This window comes from Triturus cristatus, chromosome 1_2, assembly GCF_964204655.1.
Source record: "Triturus cristatus chromosome 1_2, aTriCri1.1, whole genome shotgun sequence".
Lineage (NCBI taxonomy): Eukaryota > Metazoa > Chordata > Amphibia > Caudata > Salamandridae > Triturus > Triturus cristatus.
This window is the reverse complement of record NC_140580.1, coordinates 449060891-449083359: the sequence shown is the minus strand read 5'-3', so window position 1 is coordinate 449083359 and position 22469 is coordinate 449060891. Positions and strand designations below refer to the sequence as shown.

The window sequence follows — 22469 nt, the reverse complement described above, 5'->3', positions numbered from 1 at the left end:
ACGAAAGTCATGGACAACATCCGCAGAAAAGTGGATTTGGGTCTAACCACCGTACTGGTGCTGCTGGATCTTTCAGCAGCATTTGACACCCTGTCTCCCCTTACTTTAACAACTAGGTTAAGGGAGGCAGGGGTAGAAGGACCGGCACTCAGTCTCCTGAGCTCCTTTCTTCAACAACGAGAGCAGCGTGTCATGCTAGGTGAATACCTCTCCCCCGCTAAGTCTTTGCAATGTGGGGTGCCACAGGGGTCGGCATTGAGTCCGACCCTGTTTAACATCTACGTGGCCCCACTTGCAAGACTAGTAAGATCTCAGGGGATGGAGGTAGTGTCGTATGCCGACGACACGCAGATTATGGTATCCCTGACTCACTCTGTGGGTGAAACCGCTTCTAACTTTAGGGCCTGCATGCAACTTGTTGCAGAGTGGATGATTGCCAACTCCCTAAAGTTGAACGGGGACAAGACAGAGGTCCTGGTCTTTGGCAAGGACCAGGGCATATGGTCAGATGATTGGTGGCCTCCTTCCTTAGGTAGCTGCCCAACACCAACACAATCGGCCAGGAACCTAGGCGTCATCTTCGACACCCAGCTCTCCATGGAGCTTCAGGTCAACAGAACGGTGGCTACCTGTTGGGGAGTCATCAAGACCTTGAAAAGAATCGTACACTACTTGTCCCCTCAGGCACGGAAACAGGTGGTGATCGCCCTTGTTGGCTCAAGGCTTGATTACTGCAACTCAGTGTACGCCGGGGCCAACAAGGGCCTGCTTCAGCGTTTACAGGTCATACAAAACGCGGCAGCGCGGTTTGCTCTCGCTTTGCCCTGGCTGGCCTCGATGATCTTAGCAAGGAAGAACCTCCACTGGCTCCCCATCCCCTCAAGGATCACTTTTAAACTCCTTTGCCTTACATATAAGGCTTTAACTGCAGGCCCGGCTGATGCCCTTGGATCACTTCTCTCTAGATACGTTCCGAGTAGATGTCTCCGATCCAGTGAGCTTAATCAACTGGTAATTCCCAGAGCCAAGAAGGCTAGATGGGGGAGCAAAGCTTTTTCCATACTGGCTCCTCTGATGTGGAATTCACTCCCCCTGGAAATCAAAACACTGCCCTCCCTTGACCTCTTTAGGAAGTCATTGAAAACTTGGCTCTTTATCAATGCTTACCAGTAGGCTCTGTTTCTTTTCGCTCACAGTCGTTATTTGGATTAGGCGCCTTGACGCCCATTGGGCATAGCTGCGCAATATAAATAATGTTTCATTCATTCTTCGGTCTGGTTAAGGCGCCACGTCTTCTCGCGGGCGCGGCATTCTTTCTTGGAGTTCTTGAGGTCAGGGGTGAACCAGGAGTTTTTCTTGTGGTTGTTGGTGCTGGCTTGAGTCTTCAGGGGGGCCAGGAGGTTGGCGCAGTCGGAGATCCAGTTTGTGAGGTTGTTGGCGGCTACGTTGGGGTCGGTGGTGCTGGTGGGTTGGTTCTGGGAGAGGGTTGATGCGAGCTTTTCCGTGGTGATACGATTCCAGTGTCTTCTTGGTGGTTGCTGGGTGTGGTGGGGCACGGTGGTCTTCTTGAAGATGAAGTGGACGCAGCTGTGGTCCGACCAGGTGAGTTCGGTGGTGTGGCTGAAGGTGATGTGTTTGCTGGAGGAGAAGATGGGGTCGAGCGTGTGTCCGGCGTCGTGGGTGGGGGTGTTGACTAGCTGATTCAGTCCCAGGTTGGCGAGGTTGTCCAGTAAGGCGGTGGTGTTGTTGTCGGTGAGGTTCTCCAGGTGAAAGTTGAGGTCTCCTAGGAGGATGTAGTCGGTGGATGAGAGTGCGTGAGGGTTGACGAAGTCTGCGATGTCTTCGCTGAACTTGGTGCGAGGTCCTGGTGGTCTGTACATGAGGGTGCCTCTGAGGGTGGTTTTGGGGTCGCTGTGGATCATGAAGTGGAGGTGTTCGACGTCGGGGAGTGAGTTGTCGGTGTCGGTCGAGATGCGGATGGAGTTGTGTGCGATGGCGATGCCTCCTCCGATGCGGTTGGTGCGGTCTTTCCGGATGATTTTGTAGCCGTCGGGGATGGCTATGGCGATGTCGGGTGCCGAGGAGGGGTTCATCCAGGTCTCGGTGAGGAAGGCGATGTCCGGGTTCGTAGAGTTGATGAGGTTCCACAGTTCGATGGCGTGCCTGTGGATGGATCGGGTGTTGACCAGGATGCAGTGGAGGTTGTTTCCGGGGGAGTAGTTCTTGGCAGGAGCGGAGTGGGTTCGGAGGCAGGTGAAGCGGCAGTTGCTGCAGGTGAAGGGTCCGTGGGTGCGTTTCGGGGTGGCGCAGTAGCAGCCCGGCGTGCGGCCGGGGTTGAGGTTGGCGAGGAAGGCGGAGTCGTAGGTCAGGCGGGGGGCGCGGGGGCCAGAGGTTCGGGTGCTGGGCGCGGTCCAGGCGCGGACGGGCGCAGACTGGCTTGCCTTAGGCGTGCCTTCGGCGCGCCAGCGGCACGCCCGCTGCGCGGCCTCGCAGCGGCCGCCATATAAGGGGTAGCCGGGGAGGAGGGGACAGCTGGGAGGCGGGAGGAGGGCGGGTAGGGGGGGAAAAAGAGCGGGAAAAGCGGCGAAGGGCCTCGGGGAGGCGAGGAGGCCCGAAAAAGCGGAAAAGTACCTAGAAGGGGTACAAAAGCCGGAAAAGCGAGAAAAAAACGACAAAAAGCGGCGGAAGGACGGGGGGGGACGGCGGGGGCACGAGGGGCAGCAGGCACTCAGGGATACAAAAAGCAAGGGGAGCGCGATCACAACGGGGAAAGCAGGCACTCAGGGATACAGAAGGCAAGGGGAGCGCGATCACACGGGGAAAGCAGGCACTCTGGGATACAAAAAAGCAAAAGGGGACGCGATCATACACAGGGGAAAAAGGCAGACACTCTGGGGGACAGTCGGCACAACAACAGGGCAGAAGGCAGGCACAGAGGATCTGGTGGCGCCGCGAGGGCAGGGGAGCGACCTACCCTGGGGTCAAAGTGTTCCTGATGACATTTACAAACCATTAGCGATTTATATATGACATCTGAAGTCTGGGATGTCAATATAGGACGAAATTACACAAGTTACTTGTATATATTTTATATTACATGATTTATTGAGTTTAGTACTCCTAAGAAAGATTTAGAGCATTTAAGCATCATCTGTTTAATATTCATTGTGTGTCTTGACGACAGATATCTGTCAATGTTTTGACACGTATGTTTTGTTGGGGATAATGTGCTAATATTTAACATGTGTTTTATGCAACAATGTGTATTATGAATCAAATTTTAAATGCAAAGCATCTTGTTCGTAAATTAAAAACATTCATTCTAAAATGTGCTTTTCTTTAGTTTACAAGAATAACACAGAGTGAAGTTAACATGACCTATATAAATAAAGGAAAAGTGCAATGGAGGTCAGTGTAACGTTTTGCTGACAGGGTTCTCAGTTAAAAATGTTTTATTTTCACACACAGATTTGTTTGTAGAGGCTTGCATTAACGACGAACTTGTAGGGGCTGAGCTTGTTAGTTGTGACTGTTAATGTTGTGAGAGCAGTACTGTCACGATGAAAGTGTTATTTTTAAAACCAGCACTGAAAGAAAGACAAAATGCTCCATTTACCTTTATTTGTTTACGGAAACTATACATCCAGCAAGTGTATTCAGCACTGTGAATTACAGGAAATAATTCACAGTTAAACCGCTTTTCTTGAAACACAAGCTTTGCAACTGCTGGCAAACCTTCAGTAAGAAGCGGTCTCATGCTGGCAACCAGTGGTGCCTTGCTGTGAAGAGACTTGAGGAGGCGCGAAGAGAGTCCTACAGTGGAGTATGGTATACAGTGACTCTTTCCAAACCCACTTGGAATTTAAAATAAGGTCGAAGTTGTTGGCAGGGCACTACTGCTCACTCGAGAAAGAAAATAGCACTTCAGAGGCCAGCAGGCAATGCGCCTGTGAACTCCCACTGAGGCGGGCCCTACAATGACTATCAGGTGCTGTATAAATTGTCATGCGCTGCCAAAGACTGTGTTTGCCCATGATTAAGTGCAGGGTTGCACGAAACGCGTCTGGCGCTTAAGATTGTTGGAAGTGTCCTGATTTGGGGAGATGGAGGTATATATCCCCCTACCCGCCTCCTCCCCCTTGACCTACGTTACCTTTGAAAGGTAGTTGGAAAACTGGAATGTTTACCCAGGCTGTAGCATTATTTATAAAATTGTGCTTTTTAAACATGCTGTAGTTAGTTATGCACCTTCTGTAACCGTATGCTACATCGATGTGTATAGATTTTTTTTTTAACCATTTCCACATCAAATGAGGGAAAACCTGCGTGTATGATTAGTAAACCTTTTTTAAAAATGTTAATTTCTTAATGTGAACCTGTTCAAATATTATGATTTAGTAGTGATGATGTGTGAAACCTTTTTGCTCTCAATAGTTAAAACGGGAGACGAGGGAAGAGTTAGTACTCTGTAATAGTTACTGCATCGTTATCTGGAGTCGTGAAATATTGGGTTCTAATCGGATGATCCCCACAACATGCCCAGTGCTATGACATTTTCTTCCTAAGCCTCAGCTCCCTTTCTAGTAACTTCTGAGTGCTTCTAAAGGCCGGAAATAGAAAACCGTATAAAATTGTCAATTTAAGGAAAGGGACGGATGAGGGGTTTCCATTAGTCTTAAAGCTTCAGTGCAAACAGCAGAGTTTACTATAAAAATATATAATTTACAATACGTCTCACTAATTAAATGCACCCATGCACAGTAAAGCATCAAATAGGAAACAGAATTGTCAACTATACGTTTTAAAAGTAAATATGGGTCCCTTACAGCAACATAAGGCCTTTTAGAAATGGTAAGTTTAAGTGAACACATTAAAAATGTACACATTCACTTTAGAATTCTATTTTAACAATTTTTGCATTTACTGTACAGATAGTCTGGGAAACAGGGTCTAAAAGCCTCAAGGGCAAATGTGTACGAAAATAAGACACAAAGTTACAAAAAGACAGTTTATTCAGAGGAGCTGAATTGCAGAAAATCTTAATGTACACTCGCTGATTTAGCAAACCATACCAAAACAATCACGAAAACGGCAGTCCATTCAGTTTCAGAAGAAAGCTTTGATAAGAAAAGAACTTGTTGAATTATTGAAGCTAAATCACTTGCAAATATATAAGGGAACCCCCACAGGTGGAGGCTGCATTTGTCTTTTGTCTAAAGTGGAAGTAGAGGATGCAGAGACGTGGTTAAAAGGCTCCATTGGTGCATATTTTTTGCCTAGGTGTTTAGGAGACGAGAGAAAAATTCTGCTGTGACTAGAAAGTCTTGGAAATGTAGCCGTGAGTATATTTCATGAGGAAGAACTGCCGATTAGAAAATGTTTGTATATAAAACTGAGTTTTCTTCTCTTTTTTCTTTTACAATACATGCTACCTCCAACATGTCCAATTATTGTGAACACACGCAGTAAAATACATTGCTTGTTAACGCTGTAAAATGAGAATCCATGTATAATCTATGCATATGTTTTAAAAAAAAGTGAATACAAATTTATGAAAATAAAAATAATTATATACAAATTAGCTTTAGTATGTGTACAGTAAAATGCAAATTGCGCACATTTGTTTGAGGCTGTTAGCACCAAGCAAGGATGATGTAGAATTATGAATATTCCTAACCTGCAAAATGATTCCTCCACATTATATCAGCGAAACTCATTGGTGGGCCACTGGGAGGGTAGTGTTTACCTTTCAAAGGCTCATGATCGGTCCTTATCATGTCCATTAAAGAATTTTCCAGAGAGTGCAAGTTAAAAGTATCATAGGGCCGATTCCGGTCCTAGGAGGAGAAAAAAAACCCCATTAGGAATACCAACACAATGATGATACGTTATCACGAACACAAACAAGTTATGAAAACATACAAAGAGAATGCAATTGATTTTCAAGATCCATTTGGTTACCCACAGTTATAATATTTGAAGTTCAACATTTGACGTCAAAATAAATTACAGTTCTCTTGTAATGTCATGTCCAACAATACTATTCCACGTGCAGGCACAACAATTTTTTGATTGCTTTCAATATGAAGCAAGAGTAAATAAAGTATAGTCTGGTACTTTTAGACATTCACACATGCACCACTCCATGCGCCTACTTAAGTCACTTCATCTCAGTTTCACTCCTTAGACCACTGACTGGTCTAAGTGGCAATAAGCCAACTAGAGCTAATAGAGCACTTAGGAGGATTCTGAAGTTCCTATATCAACTTCAAGGACAGCTGTTGGAGCAGCGTTCTTCAACTTTGACTGTAGGAACAGCTACTTCTGATTCAAGAAAATTATCACCACCTACTGACTATTATGAGTCTCACGATACAGACCATATTATACAAGATTTAACTTGGCATACCCCATGCAGGTTGCATAAATACAATTGCCTCTATATAATTATTGACATATCCGCTAATCTTCACTGGAACCCAGGAAATAATATTGGCAAAACGTTTTCAGTTAAGCATGGAGGATCAATCCTCTACAGGCCAGACATTTTCACAGCAGTGGCCCATAAAAAAACGTATGTGGCAGAGGTGACCGCTATCCCCTTTACAGATTGCCCTTGCAATGGAGCCAGTGGCCTGTGGGCTATGTGAAAGGGCCCAAGACTGGGCAGTACATTTGCCATGCGAGTTCTCCAAGCAGATGATGCTCTTCTGTTTTTAAGAGCCCGCACATTTAGCCTAGCAGAAATAATGAAAATATTAGAAGACTCTGGTGGTGAAATGTCGGGACTACAAGCAAACAGATAAATCATCTATTCCCAGTGCACCCCATATCTGCCCTACACAGCATGGAGGGGTACAATGCCCTGTTGAAGAGGGAACCTGACTAATAAACCCATTACATCTGACGTACTGTCCAACATTAAAAGGTATGGGAAATGTAGACGTGGTGAACACCCAGTACTCCGAACTAGTAACACAGACATCTCATAGCTGAAGGGGAAATGGAAGCAGAAACTTGGAAAATAAATCAAGGACATGTATTGGGTAAATAGATTAGATCACATGTAAAAGGGGACAAGGAATTCCTGATGTAAATCTACTTGGTTTAATTATTTACATAAGACTTGCTTATTTCCAGTTAGAATGCACCCTGGTGCTACAGATTTGTGCCGAAGAGAGCAGGAAGTGCAAGCTGTTTTTTATTATATGATGTGGGACTTTAACTTCATTATTATGAAATCTGTTTATTGGCATTTTGTTAATATAGACATAGCACATAGTACATATGAATTACCTTACGGGCAATGAGTCAGCAAATCTGATGATACACCCCCAGTCATGAGCATAGTAAACAACAGGATCCAGCGCCGCACCCGTGTGCTAGGAAAGATGAATCTTATGGGTCTCTGAACCAACACCATTATGGGACTTTAACTTCATAAGATATTATTGGGTCGAAGTGCTTGAGCTCATTAAAGAAGTGTCAGGTAGAACTGTAGGTCTTGGTCCTTCGGTGTGCCAGTTGGGCCAAAAGCAAAGAATGAAATCCTTGAAACAAGTGTTTAAGTTTGCTGACTTAGCATTAGTGATAGGCAATAGGAATATCGTCAAGGACTAGAAAGAATGTCAGACACTAAGAAGTGTCTAAATTGAAAGAGCCGGACTGGAATGCAGCGAAATGATATAAAGTAGACACTGTAAGGGGGTGGTTGGAGGCGACGGGAGCTTCCAAATAAACTATCAAGTTGGAAATGGGAATGTAATATTCACAATCAATAAGTGGTTGCATGTACAAATGTATGTTGACTCTGTTTTCAAGCCGGGTACTGAATAAACAGAATGTATTTTTTTTTTTTTTAAAGTAGTGTCTAAATTATCTCAGAAAGTGGTCCACTTTAAAGATGGCCACGCTACATACACAACGCAGAACTAATGGAGGGGCATGGAATACACTACATTGGCTATAGCGGCTAAATCAGAAAAACAATCTTTGTGAAAGCCACAAATGATGTATTGTGCAAATAGTATTATATAAAATTCTTATGTTAAATATGGAAGGTATGACGACTGCTTGAGGTGTATCAATCAGGAGGCCCTTGATTGTGGCGTTTTGCCCCGTCCATGCAGGAGGATTGTATTTCTATAGCATTGAAGACAGGTGCAATGACCTCTTACCCGTCTGCCTATGGACCACTTACAATGATCAACACGGACACGAAGATTCTCTGTAAGGTAGTCGCACTTAGGCTGTGGCCTGTGATCTCTCATCCGGTCCATGAGGATCAGTGTGGTTTTATTCTGAGGCGTAACACTACCATGAACCTGAGATGGCTGATACATGTAATGCATGAAGTGGACAGTAGAGGAGAGGAATTGGCAGTGGTTTCTATTGATATCGCAAAGGCTTTTGATACAGGGGACTTGCACTAATCTGATGTGTGTGTGTGGGGGATTTGGCAGGCAGTATCGGTCATGGGTGCGTCTGTTGTATACTGCACCGAGGGCTAGGGTAAAGGTCAGTCGCCTATGCTCTGACTCATGGGTGGTGGGTAGGTGTATGCAACAGGGATGCTCTCTCTCGCCTTTACTTTTAGCCATAGAGCTTTAGCCGCTAGCAATCCATATTTGGCACAAAAGGTCGGAGTAGGGTATTAGAAAGGATGATGTAAATCACCTGGTGTCTCTATGCAGATGACACTTTATTATCTTACTGCCACAGGACTCCTTACTTCTGCTTCTACAATATTTAGACACGTTTAGGGAGCTTATAGGTCTTAGGATTAATCAGGGTAAATCTCTGCTGGTTCCGTTGGGCGCATTTGCGGATGGAGAACTTGCCTCTGCTTTGGGAAACCAACCAGTTCCATCACTTGGGGATCCCGGTGGCCCAGACTGTCCAGCAGTAAAAATGCTGCAATACTGATAAAATCATGGCGGGTACGAGTGCCTCGGTGCACTTTTGGAACGCCCTCCCACTGTCCCTCATGGGATGAGTAGCCATAGCCAAGATGGTGTTTTTCCAACGGTGTCTATACACTACGCAGCATTTGCTTGACACGCTCCCCCCAGGTGACGTTTCGAGATTGCACTGGCTTCTTACACCGCTTGCATGGGCGGGTGGCAGGAGTAGGTTGACACTTCGAACGGTGGGTTGACGTCCATAATATTGAGATGTATTACTTGGCCTCCCAGCTACAAAATGCTGCCCATTGGTTATCAGAAGGGGAGAACTGGGAGAAAGCACTTTTGGCGATGAGAGACGTGGTACTACTCTCCCACAGTTGTTTTTGGGAAGATGGGATGAGACCCGGTACCTTTCCTCACTAAGCATACGGCATCCCTTTGGGAAACAGCCATCAAGGTGGTGCTGGGTAGAGCCCCCTTCGCTCTGAAGTTTAACTTCTGGGACCTGCCAGCTTTTCGTTCTCTTGCGGAGTCTGTTGATATTTCTGCTTGGCGGTGGTTCCGAGACCCTCAAGGACTTGTATTCCAATGAGGACTTTATCAGTTTTGAAGCAGCTCAGGAGACCTTTGGAATAGGGAATGGGAAATTTGTAACATGCCAGTATAGCTGCCATAGCTCAAGTAATATGACCCACGTTTCCAACTGCACCGTCCACTTCACTCTTGTTCAAAGGGCTGTTGGAGTTGGGAGAGCACCCCACGTAGTCTTGCACCTGTATAGGGCCATGATCAATGACAAACCCCGGACCTAGGGCTGTGTGGGAGGAGAAGCTGGGGGGTGGGGGGGGGGGGGGGGCTCTAGAAGATGCACAATGGACCAGGTCCTGTTCTATCGACAAAACAGTATCCTGTAATGCACAATTTAAACTTGTCCATATTAATTTCTTGCAGTATATTACTCCAGTGCTGTTTCCCAGGATAGATCCCAGCAGGCCTAGTGGTTGCCATCAGTGTCAGGCTCAGATGGCGACGTTCCTGCACCTTGCCTGGTGCGGTCTCTCGGTCAGCGCCTTTTGGGAATCTGTAATGAGGCGAGTGGCTAGGCTCTTTGGAGCTGAGCTTGTGCTGGACCCGATAGTTTGCCTTTGAACTTAAATTCTTACACTTACTCCTGCTGCTGGAAAAGAAGAGATTCGCAATTACCGGGATGGCGAATGGGGGCCTAGACAGATGAGTCGGCGGTGGTTAAAGAAGTATGCCTCCAGCAATGTAGCTGTGATGATCAAGTGGCGGGTGACCTGCAGGCCTGGGGGGCGCTGCTGACTAAATTTGTGGGATGGGGGGGTGTCACAGGACATGTCCTCTGAGGATGGAGTGGCAGTTTCTCCTGTCAGAGGAGCTGTGACACCTGAGGTACCATGAGAGGGGAGTGTTGGTACAGAATACATACGATCTCTTCTTTCTGTGGGTGTTGATCTACGATACCTTATTACTACATGTCAAATGTTTGCGGAGGGCTGTGGCTTCTGTGTTTCTTTCACTTGTGGTGCTATTTTCAGCTGTAACTAATAAAAAATGTATTTAAAAAAATGGAAGGCATGAGGGGGCCTACGAATGTCGTCAGGAAATTTGAGAGAAAACAGTAATAACATTGGTACGTTTAAACTGTGGTTGCTACTCAATTAAGATGTTTAACCTGTGGCCCTGTGTGTGGTCGTATGATCCGACAATGCTTCAAAATGATCCGTCAATAGTAAATGATGTTTAGCATATATGCTCTGGCTGATGCGGGATTGTTTCATTTACATTGGACAGGTGGTTAAAAATGTTGTTCAATGCTGTTCTATACAATCACTCTACACTATTCCATCCTTACATGTTTTTAGATGTGGGAATCCGCCCAAAAAAACGATTGTACTAATGATGCAATGATAAATTAAAAATCAATAAAGAGCAATTTAAAAATAACAGAAGGATCATTCTTCTATAAACTTTAAATATATGTTGGAAGAGATATCATCTTGCTTTCAAATATCAGCTACTTAACATTTTCTGAAAAGCTATACATTTTGCTATTAATTCCATATTTTTCGTTTTTGAAATAGATGCCTCCGCCCAACGTCCCACAACAAAAGCTGGTCTTTTTCTGAAATAAATAATCAAAAACACGATTTGGCCTCAAAACTCCTGGCCAAGTTTTTCCTAAATAAATGTTTGTTCCCAACACATTCGTTGATGATTTTGCTCCAGCACTCACAGGTACAACTGCCTCACGTGTCATGGCATGTCACAGGGGCTCCCCACCACTCTCGTTCAACCCTGGTGTTGGCTGCCCTTTCTACCTCCTACTCAGGAAGAAGTCCACACTGAGTGATGTGTGCTGCCCAGCTGTTACCCGTCCCATCACCAGCAGAGTCAATCCTGTCCTATGCAGGCAGTCCAAAAGCAATGACTGTATGCCCCAGCAGAGCGGCAGACTACAGCAGCACTTGAGGATCCCGGGATTTCAAAATCAACTGCAGGATTTGAGGATCCCAAATCCAGGGCGTGGACAGGTACCTCACCATCCTCCCTGTTGATGAGAGGAAGCCTCTGCTTATGCTCAGCTCTTCATCCATGTTCCTGGATCTCCGGGCAAGATGGTCTTCAAGCCAGATATCAAGAACATATTCACAGAAATGTTCTATTTGTGGCCCTTCTTAAAATTCCTTTTGCAGCAGCACCTCAAAGACTTATTTTGCAAATATGCTAAGTCTTCCAAGCTCTGGCTTCAGATGCCACAGGTTAGGAACAGTCACAAACATTAGGTATTTGCTGTTTGGATTGTGGGACTCCTTTTTGGTCCCTGTAATATCTGGTGCGCCTACGTACTGTGATTCCCTCATGCCTTCAATGTGGTGCTGTATCAACTGTCTCTTGGGCCTCTGTAGTGTTATATGCAGATTATGTGAGAACCTTTGTTTCTGATCAGTGTCTCACATTGCGGAGGATTAACAACTGCTATAGGACATCAGGACAGACCAGAGTCATCACGGTTCTTTGGGCTTCAACAAGATAATGGTAATAGGTCACTGACATGTTTATGTTCTGTCACAAGGCAAAAGTTACTAGAGTAAATCTTTTGTAAGTCTCAATTCCTGTAGAACTTTACAATTTATGCAAAATCCAGGTAAATTAAACAAATTTATTTTAAATTGTAAGAGGAGAGAGTAACAGTACTTTTGTGTTATGTTTAGTATAAACAAGTCATCACTCATGAGAGACTGCAGAAATTCCAAGACAACTTCCATTTGACAAGATAAACTGTGTGACTACAAACCAACATCATCTCTTGTGAATTCTATTATATCCCTAGCCTCCATTTCTCCTCCTCACCATCAGTGCCAAGCGCAGTCTTGGACATATTCAGTGCTGGCGAAGGATTCTGGTGGGTTCCACATCGTTTTCGCAGCAACACTTGTATCTAAGAGTTAGTGGGGTCTTGAGTCTGACAACATGAACATGTTGTGCCCTGCATGAACATTCATTTCACGCCAAGAATGACAAATATAACGACAAGAATTACAAGAATATGTCAGGAATGGCCACCATTGCACTAAAGTTGGGACACTTATGCCAAGGATTTCCACAATTTGTTAAGAATATCCACCACTGTGACAAGGGTGAACGTAACTATGGCAAGAATGGCAGCTAATACGCCAGCGCTGGATGCCATAATGGCAAAGATGCCTACAACACGTCAAGTATGAACATCATTATGCTAGGAATGGGCACCATTATGCCGGTGTGAGTGGAACACGATTAGGCTAGAGTGTTCAAAAAATGCCTAGGACGATCACTGTTATGGTGGTTTTACAACGTGGCATTTTTCAACCCATCATGTGTTGCAACAACTGATAAATAGATATATACATATCAATTACATATACACACATTTGCACCTTCGCCTTGCACAGTGTTATCAATAATCTTATTTCAGATGTTGCCGTGATGTTATCAAGGATGTCATCGAACATGTCATGAGTGATGTAGTATCCGAGGTAATTAGCAGTGCATGGAAAGCGCACAATTTATAGTTACGTTAGGACAGGAGTTATAATTACTTGAGAGAACTATAACTGGGGAATTTCAGTGGTTTTGTTTGTTTAAAATTGCCAGTTTTAACTGACATTTTCACAGAACTATAAAATCACTTACACCTTTGATTTTTCAAAGAATTTCTATGTTTTATGTAGTGTAAGATGTGGTTTGCCATATGTGGGGTGGGGCACAGAACTTAATCTGTGGGCAGGACCTGAGCCCAAACCTGTGCTGGTACCCAACCCCTCTACCTCCCCGTGGGAACCCAACCTCCCCCAAATGGGCAACAAATCTGCTCGCAGGTGCACAGCCAACCCCTGGGTTGCAAGGCCAGCCACTGTGTAAGCAAATGCCAGATGGAGTGGTCGGGCTGGAACACTCGTAGGGATTTGCAGGGAGTATTCTGTGAAGTAACTGTAAAGACTTAAAAATAAGCCTAAAAAAATATGTGGCTGTCTCAATCTGAACTGAACTGGTGTAGGAGACTATTGCATGGGCACGTGCCGATTGCCGAACCATGTACAGAACACCTGGCAGGAGCTGTGGCGAGACAGTATTCTGAGAACACCTTTTCATCTATGAGCGCTACAGCAGAAAGTATTGCCTTTCAAAATGGAACCACTCTTCTACGGAGATGTTGGTTTGTTTTCTTAGCAGAGTTCATATGGATTTCACATTTGCTGGCATCTACTTCTACTGAAAATATCGATTAAGCTTTGGAGGCCATGGCGTCTGAACTGCTAAAACTGAATTGCCATGTACGTACTACATAAAGTTTTTCACTGGCTTGCAAATGCCTGTTACTGGGATTATCATGGGTCTGTTAGTGTATGTCTGTTTTCTGAGAACGTGTGGAACATCTGTTTACATCATTCTGTATATTCTTGTGTAAGTTGAATGCTGCATTGTTGCTAAACCTATGACCCAGGACGACATTAAAATGATATGAATGGCATTATTTAATGGAATAATGAAGTAGATGCCCTCAAAGCTTAACTACGCCAGCCGGAGTACCCTTGAAAGTGATCATTCAGAGGCAAAATTAAGGTGGCATCCACCCACAAATTTTAAAGTATCCTCTGGGTCTGTAGCAGCCATGGAAGACTTAATAAAAAATAGATACCAACATTTTCTAGATAACTTTTTCCCAAGAAGAAGCCAGTCTAGTACTTGGTTTAAATACAACAACACAGAAGACAGCTTCTTGAACATTTGATACAGAAAGAGGTTAATGATTTCATTCTGGTTAATGAGACCCCATAGTATTTAAGAATATAATGATGGTTTCAGGCTGTCACTATGTATATCATCTGCCCGTCTGGGTGTTGGCACCTTCAAATTAAATAAATAAACTGTGCACCTCCTACCTTGTCCTTCCTAAATATTTGCATTGCCTCCTACCTCGTCATTCCAAAATATGTGCGTTGCCTCCTACACTTGCACAACATGGTAACATTACTGCCACCTTACATGAGGCCTAACAATGCTTATTTGTTCCAAGCACCTCCAATAAATTACTTCAACCTTGAAAAGCAGAGGAGGTCAATAAACAATTATCTAGCCACAGCATCGCAAGAAAGCCGTTTCAAGGATAAATCCCAGAGCCGAAGGACTTTAATGCAAGGATGGCAGCAGGCGACTAAAATAAACAAGAAATCAGCACAGTGAAGTCTCCCCAGTCGTCATTAGCTTGGTGGCGGATTAAATTTAAAGAGAGTTCTTGTTGGAACAGATACATTTCTATTCTACAATTTCTATGTAGTTCGCTTATAATGGAAACCTTTTAAAACCGTTCAAAGGTTTATAAATCTAAGATGAAATACAGAAACGCTTTTTAAACCATACTCTGGACTCCAATTTGAATTCATGATCGCTGATGTATGAATGCTCAAAAATGAAAAATAGGTTTTCATTCAAAGATGACACCAAGCACAGTCGGAGCATAAACATGGCAGTAGCACTTGCCCACTCTAAAAAAAAACATTATAACTATTGTAACTATCACATTACTTGAGGAACTGAAACTACCTAACAAAATAAAAACTATTCAAACCAGTTTGAGACCATGCCTATCTCTTAACCCACCATTAATGGGCTGCTCCCCACACCTATCTTTTGCGTTCACATGAATTTAGTGTGCCTGCAGACAAACCCACGCGTCCCCTAACTATTACAGCAGGGAAATGTTCTTTTTTTTGTGTGTAACTAGAATCTTAATTCTCTACCTAGATTTGCCCTATCTAATCCGCCACGGCCTACACGGTCTGCTTTACATCCTCTATGTCTTCGGGGTCTCTACGCCTGTATCGTTTCTCTTTATAAGTCTCTATAACTGAGCCTTGTCACGCAGTCTCTTCCTGGAGCCTCATACAAATCACAGGGAGCAAAACACAACTTCGCCTCTACTTTTTTTACCTTCTTGTAGCACCTTAAATTGTCATCTCTACTAGAGAATTTTCTGGGCCTCTCATGGGACCTCACCATGTACTCTACCGATCGGTTGTCAATCATGACAGTGCCGCAATTGCAAGATTATCAATACTTTCCACTGACCTTGAATCAAAGATCTTGAAAGGACTCCAGCCATGCCCCGCTGAGGCTGCTCAAACCAGACTTCTTTCTTAGGTTGCTGAAGTCAACAGATTACTCTCTCCGAAAAATGTTCTCCCAACCCGATTCCCCGTACCATGCAAAATGCAATGCTATCCATAAATACGACCGTCAACACTCTTTAATTTTGAATTTTGTTAGTCGGTTTGTTAAAATCAGATAAAGCATAAAAAACAATAGCTTGCCATACTTTACAATAACATAAACAAAAGATCATCTGTTATAAAAGTACAATTAAAAAACAAATATATTTAATGATAATGAAATATTTCACATTTATGCAGCGCAAAGGAACCTTCGCTCTAGAGTAGCACATTGCCTCAAAATTCCACCGTAGAACTGGGCATGGCCTCCAGCCAAAGAAGATGGCCGCACACTGAGTAAGCTGCGCTAGCAGACCGAAGCGTATCGCCCCAAATCCGTTATTATCCGTGTATAATTGGACACCCACCTGCAGGCAAGGCAAAGGGGCGGGTAGCAATTGACTTGTCCTCGGCTGCTCGTGAACGCCCGACGGCAGAGGTGTTGTGGCCGTGCAGGCACTGGCCGGGACGAGAAAATGGCACCCGCCTCCCTGAGGTGATCGGGGACAGCGGAGTGAACGGCCCTGCTGTGCTGCTGTGACGGGAGATGCGCGGCGGTCTGCCCAGAGGACGGCGAGGCGTAGGCGCTCCTCATCGGCGACTTTGAAGTACGGAGTGTGCGCCATGAGGGCCGAGTGGCTGGGCCACCTGCGCAGCGACGGTGCTGGATGCAAGATGGCGCCCGAAGTATAGCAGACGCGGACCGCGACCTGCAGCCCGGCCCGGTGAGTCACGAGAGGGCGGCTGCGGGGCGGCCCGATTACAGTGCTGGGTCCTGCCTGCTGGGGACTGCCGCGGCGTTCCCTGAGAAGCGCCAGTGTGTCTGGATTGGCGGCGGGTCTGACGGTGGCAGCTCGCGAGAGGGCGGAGGCCTATCGGGGGCCTGTCGGAGCCTCACAGGACTAGAGCTGGTGGACTGTGAGTACCCTGAGCACGGTGGCACTAAGAGCTGGCAGAGGCTGTGTGCAGGCCGTAGGGACGTGCTACCGGTGAGGATTGCCAAGTGGGGGCTGAGGCAGCCGCATGTAGGAGCAGGACACGGCACGGAGGGCTTGAGCTAGGCCCCTGCGCCCTCACACCGGGCGTCTGCATGCCTGGTTTCTTCGCCCATTGCCCGGGGCGGGCACCGGAACTGTGCAGTAGTGCCGCATACTCCGTGGTGGTGCTGCGCTGGGGGCCCTGGCGCATCGCTGTCTTGGCTGTGGCCTGGCTGGTGGGCGTTCCTGGGTCCCTGTGGGGTTGTCTTTCGCCAGGACAAACATTGCACCAGGAGGTGCGGCGCAGGACTGTATTGCCGTAGGCGGTGGGCGTGAGAAGTGGTGCCCAGAGGGCGGCGTGTACTGAGGTGGCGGGGGGCCCCGGAGGTGACTGGTCAGTACAGGCTGGCGGGCCTGTGGATAGTGAAGTGGGGCCCCAGATGCAGCAGAGTCAGCACCGCGGGTGGTTGGGCGTTGCCCGTCTCAGGGTCTGGCCGCACGACCGGGGCCTCCGACGAAGTGGGCCTGAGTGACCCGAGAGCCTGGTGTGCTGCTTGGACTACTTTAACGGGGCTCCCGCCATGGGTCGCAACAAGTTATCAGCGCAGGCCCAAGCCAATCAAATCGATAAGTACACAGTGGCTATGGGCAGGGATGAGGGCCAGCAAGGCACCAGTCAACGCAGTGGAGTGGAGGATGACTCACCGGAACCGTCGCTCCGGGACATCATGCTGGCGATTAAAGACATGCGTGGCACGATGGAGCCAAAATTGGACTCAGTCACGGAAGAGGTCAACTTGCTTCGTGCGGATTTTCGCAAGATGTCTGAAAAGGTTGCGGCAGCGGAGAGTGGCATTGGGGGCTTACAGGCCAAAATGAAGAGAATGGAGGAACAGGTCGCTTCCCTCACCAGAAACCAAACGAGCGTTATGGCCCGCCTGGAGGACCAGGAGGGGCGGGCCCGACGCAATAACCTCCGCATCGTGGGGGTTCCGGAGGGATTGGAAGGCCCGTCAGTGGACTGCTTCGTAGAGGACCTGATCCTTAAATCACCTAAAGCCGAAACGCCTCTCCAACTTCTTCTCAGTTGAAAGGGCTCACCGCGCGTTGGGGGGGGGAAGCCTAAGCCTGGGGCGCCTCCGCGCACCATAATAGCCCGTATCCTGAATTACAGGGATCGTGATGCCATCCTGCAGGCATCGCGAGTGTCTGGGGATTTGCGGCTGGAGAACGCCACCATTCACTTTTTCCCCGACTTCACGCTGCACGTCCAACGTCCCCGCAGATCCTTCGATGGGGTCAAAAGAGCCCTTCGCGACCATGGTGTGAAATACATGATGCTATTCCCGGCGCGCCTCAAGATTATGGACGGTGATAAGGCGTATTTTTTTGACTCTCCGGCAGAGGCGAGCGACTGGATGGAAGGCTGGCATGCAGTGGACCGTCAGGGTGGTCCACGGAGATCGGCCTCTAATCGCACTGGGCAGGAGGTCCGGGCACAGCACACGTCGCCACGAGAGCACAGAGAGGACTCCTATAAAGTGACTGTTGTGCTTTTGGGTTGCACGGGGTACTGGTATGGAGAAGAATGGGGGGGGGGACCAGGTGTTGCCTGTGTCTGGGTTCTCTTTCTGGATGTTGGGTGGGTGACTATGAGGCGGGATGCCTGTTGTGGGGCTGTAATCACATGCTGGCGGTTCAATAGTTGTGCCTTGGCCGGTAGATGGTCTAGGGTTGGGGGGGGCGGGGCGGGTGTTGGGGGGGCTGCGGTGGAGTCCATTTCGTTGTTTTGTCATTGGGGTGTGAACTCCGACAATTCAGTATGACGTTTTCTGCAGACTGCAGGCTCATGTTCCCTTGTTTGGTTGACACCGGAGTGTTGGGGCGACAGGCACTCTGCGAGTTTTCAGGGTGGGTGGTTGGGGGCCCACTTAGCAGGGAGGGGGGTTTGGGTTGGGAGGGGACGGCTGGGGGTTGTTTCTGTTTAGCTCATGGTGGCTCACACTTAAATGCATGGTTGGGTCGTCGGAGAGGCGGGCTTGGAAGGAGGATGGACTCTATACACCATGGGACCTGGTACGGGAAAGGGTGATCAGACACAACTGCGAATCTGGACGTGGAATGTTAATGGGTTGGGTAACAAGATCAAGAGAACACTGGTGCTACAACACGTGAAGCGCCATTCCCCGGATATGGTGCTCCTTCAGGAGACACACCTTCGGGGCAACAGATGTAAGGCCTTAGACCGTTTTGGCTATAAGTTGGTGGCTCATTCGGGGTTCACGTCGGGTGGGGATCTTTGTTCGAACCGCACAGCCCCTGATCATTAATGGCACATGGACGGAGGACTCGGGTGTATGGCGTCGGTAGCAGTTAGATGGGAGGGGAGGTTACTAGTTCTTTGCTCTTGTTATGTTCCGCCCGACCTGCAGGCCTCGACATTTCAGAAGCTGGGGGTGCACCTGCTTAGCCTCACCCAGGGCACCCTCGTGCTCGGAAGTGACACAAACGCGGTCATGGATGCTGACTGTGATCGTTCAGGGGCGAGGGCGGGAAGTAGGGGGGAAATGGGATTGCGGGGCTTTACGACCGCGATGGGCCTTGGAGACGTGTGGCGCTCGCATCATCCCTCCCCAAGACAATATACGTTCTACTCAGCTAGACATGGGTCCTTTTCAAGACTAGATCATATTTTTGCGAGGGAGGACCATTTGGGTGAATTCGCGGACTCTTGAATTCTGGCCCGGGGAATCTCGGACCACTCCCCAGTGGAGGTGGTCCTCGTGGGGGCAACAACCCTTAGGGCGACCTTTCCCAGGCTTGACCCATGGCGCCTTTGGGACGACTCCACGACGGATAAGCTGCGGGAATGCTCTCAGCAGTACTTTGCTGAAAATCAGGGTTCGGTGGACTCCCAGCTTACCTTGTGGGAAGCGTATAAAACGGTCCTCAGGGGCCAGGCCCAGGCGCTGATTGGAGTCCAAAAAAGGAGGAATCGCGGCAGATTAAGCAACTGGAATGGGAAATAGAGGAATTGGAGCGCAGGGCAGGTGGAACCCCCTCGACTGACCTGGCCCACACCATGGCACTCAAGCAGCAGGAACTTCGGTCACTAGCCGAGGGCGAGGCCCCGGCTTACTCCCTGGCCACGCAACGCAGGATTTACGATGCGGTGGACAAGAGCATGAAATTGCTGGCATGGCTTGAACGCCGAGATCGTGAGCGATCCTGGGTGGCGAAAGTGAGGGATGCTTCCGGGTCCGTGGCGGACACGGGCGTGGCCATAGCGGAAGCATTTGCGTCCTACTATGAGGGGGTCTACTCCCCGGTCTGTCCCAGGTCGGAACTGGACTGTGAAGAGTTCGAGAGATTTTGCGCTTCCTACTCTTTCACAGGAACAAGCGAGCCGTCTGGATTCCGCTCTAACGGGGGCGGAACTCGGTGAAGCCCTTAATTCCCTTCAGGCAGGGAAGGCACAGGGGCCCAATGGGATCCCTGTGGAATTATACAGGAGCCACGCTAGTGTGATTATTGACCCGTTATGGAATATGTTTCTCGAGGCCCGGGAGGTGGGTAGGCTCCCATCAGATCAGCGAGAAGCTACGATAGTGGTCATACACAAGGTTGGGAAACCGGTGGACCTGTGCTCATCATACAGGCCCATCTCGCTGTTAAACATGGAGGCCAAGGTTTTGGCTAAGGCCTTGGCGACGAGATTATTGTCGGTCTTGCCGGACCTTATCTATGTAGACCAGTCAGGTTTCATGCCCCATAGGAGCACCCGGCCTAATTTGAGAAGGTTATATGGAGTCCTGTACATGACTGAGGCGGTTGGGGATACTCAAACGGCCCTGATGTCCCTAGATGCATCAATAGCCTTTGATAGTATCGAGTGGCCCTACTTATATATGGTCCTTCTGAAGCTGGGCTTTGGCCCGATTTTTTTAGCTGGGTGCGACTACTGTATGAGCAGCCGGTAGTAAGGGTGAACGGCGCGATGTCCCGAATGTTCCCCCTGCGCAGGGGGACCAGACAGGGGTGTCCCTTGTCCCCACTTCTTTTTGCCCTCGCTCTCGAGCCGTTGGCGCACTGGACCAGGCGGGACAGGTCTTTTCGGGGCTTGGTGCTCAATGACGATTGGGAAGAGCGTATATCTTTACACGCAGACGATATCATCCTCTATATGGCTCGCCCATACCACTCGATCGCGCAGGCACTACACCTTTTCGAGTTGTTCAGGAGCTACTCTGGCTTCTCAATTAATTGGTCCAAGTCTCTCATTTATCCCCTTTCGGGCCCGCCACCAAGAATCCCGAAGGGATGTTCAGCATCGATAGAAACTGAAGGCTTCCGGTACTTGGGGATTTACGTTACTAGAAACAGCGCGGAATTCCTAACTAAAAATCTTAAACCGCATTTGGTGAGGCTTACCTCTGATGTGGCCCACTGGCAGACCCTGCCTCTCACCCTCGCCGGGCGTGCTGCACTGTTCAAAATGCTGACTCTGCCGAGGCTTTTGTACTTCCTGCAGAACACGCCGTACCCAATCCCGAGTGGGGTGTTCATGCGCATATCTCGATCGGCCCGCACGCTACTGTGGGAGGGTGGCAGCCCGAGGATAGCGATGCGTAAACTCATGAGAGCAGTGTATGACGGGGGGTCCAATTATACTATTGGGCTTCCCAACTGCAGGTGGTCAATGATTGGATATATGCGCCGAGCCCAGAACCTGCCTATCGGGTGGACAAGTGTGTTATGTCGGGAGGCACCTGCGAGCCGCTCCTCTATTCGCGTCGTTTGCGCGGAGCTTTGCCTTCGCATACGGGGGTGGTACTACAGTGCTGGCGGGAGGAAAATGGCTTCCTGGGGTGGGCTGGTGCCCTGACCGGGAGGACCCCTCTGTGGGTGGGGGATCACTTGCCAGAGGTTAAGGGACTTGTGGGCTTTAAGGGCTGAAAATTAATTGGAATAGAATATCTAGGTGACGTCTGGAAAGGAGATGCCCCAGATCCTTCGAGTACCTCCAACGAGAATTACGAATGCACGAGTCCCAGCGGTTTCATTACTTTCGCCTTATGCATGCCCTGCGGTCCCATGTGAGCCTGGATGCTTCCATCCCACAGTATTCTCCCATGGAGGACAGGCTTTTGCTGGATCCCATCCTAGGCAGGCCTACGGCTACTATTTATCGTAAACTCAAACAATATGCCTGACCCGCTTGAGTCCCTGCGGGAGAGATGGGAGGGAGACATTGATCGCCTCGAGGATGACGACTGGCAGGATGCTTTGCAAAGCCCGCGCAAGGTGGCCATTCGGGTAAGGTTCTGCCTCGTGCAGCTTAAAATCTTGCATCGGGTGTACTACCCACGTACTCATCTTTTCGCATGGGGCAAGAGCCTGTCCCCTTTATGCGCACGGGGATGTCAGGAGGAAGGGTCATTTTATCATATCCTCTGGGACTGCCCGAACATAGTACCCTTTTGGATGAAGGTAGCACGGACGATGTCGGACGTTGTGGGCCCGCCGGTCCCAGTGGAGCCCAAATGGCTTCTTCTCATGATTAAAGGCCCCACAGACTGGTCCAGGTATCACAAAATCTGGCTTGCACTGGCGGCCGGGGTAGTGAAACTTAACATTGCCAGTTGCTGGGGGGCGCAGGAGCCACCGCAGTGGGATCAATGTCTCAGTGACTTGGATTGGTGTCAGAGGGCTGAAGAAACCATATACAAGGCCAGGGGCTGTGCAAAAAAGTGGCAAAGGGTGTGGGGACCGTGGAAGAGGTTTCGGGGTGCCCGGAGGGGGGTGGGGTCAAT

At 48.1% G+C, this 22469-nt stretch overlaps 1 protein-coding gene across 9 annotated transcripts in view; it reads right to left on the bottom strand.

Moving 5' to 3' along the window:
- CPEB3 (cytoplasmic polyadenylation element binding protein 3) overlaps positions 1-22469 on the bottom strand; it is a 675133-nt gene that overhangs the window by 432615 nt on the left and 220049 nt on the right. For 6 of the 9 annotated variants that reach the window (XM_085606164.1, XM_085606157.1, XM_085606159.1 and 3 more), the window contains exon 3: positions 5678-5837. In XM_085606164.1, coding sequence (XP_085462290.1) covers positions 5678-5837 — 160 coding nt within the window. The remainder of the gene's footprint in view (positions 1-5677; positions 5838-22469) is intronic. The other 3 variants (XM_085606161.1, XM_085606163.1, XM_085606162.1) reach the window with 1 other exon arrangement.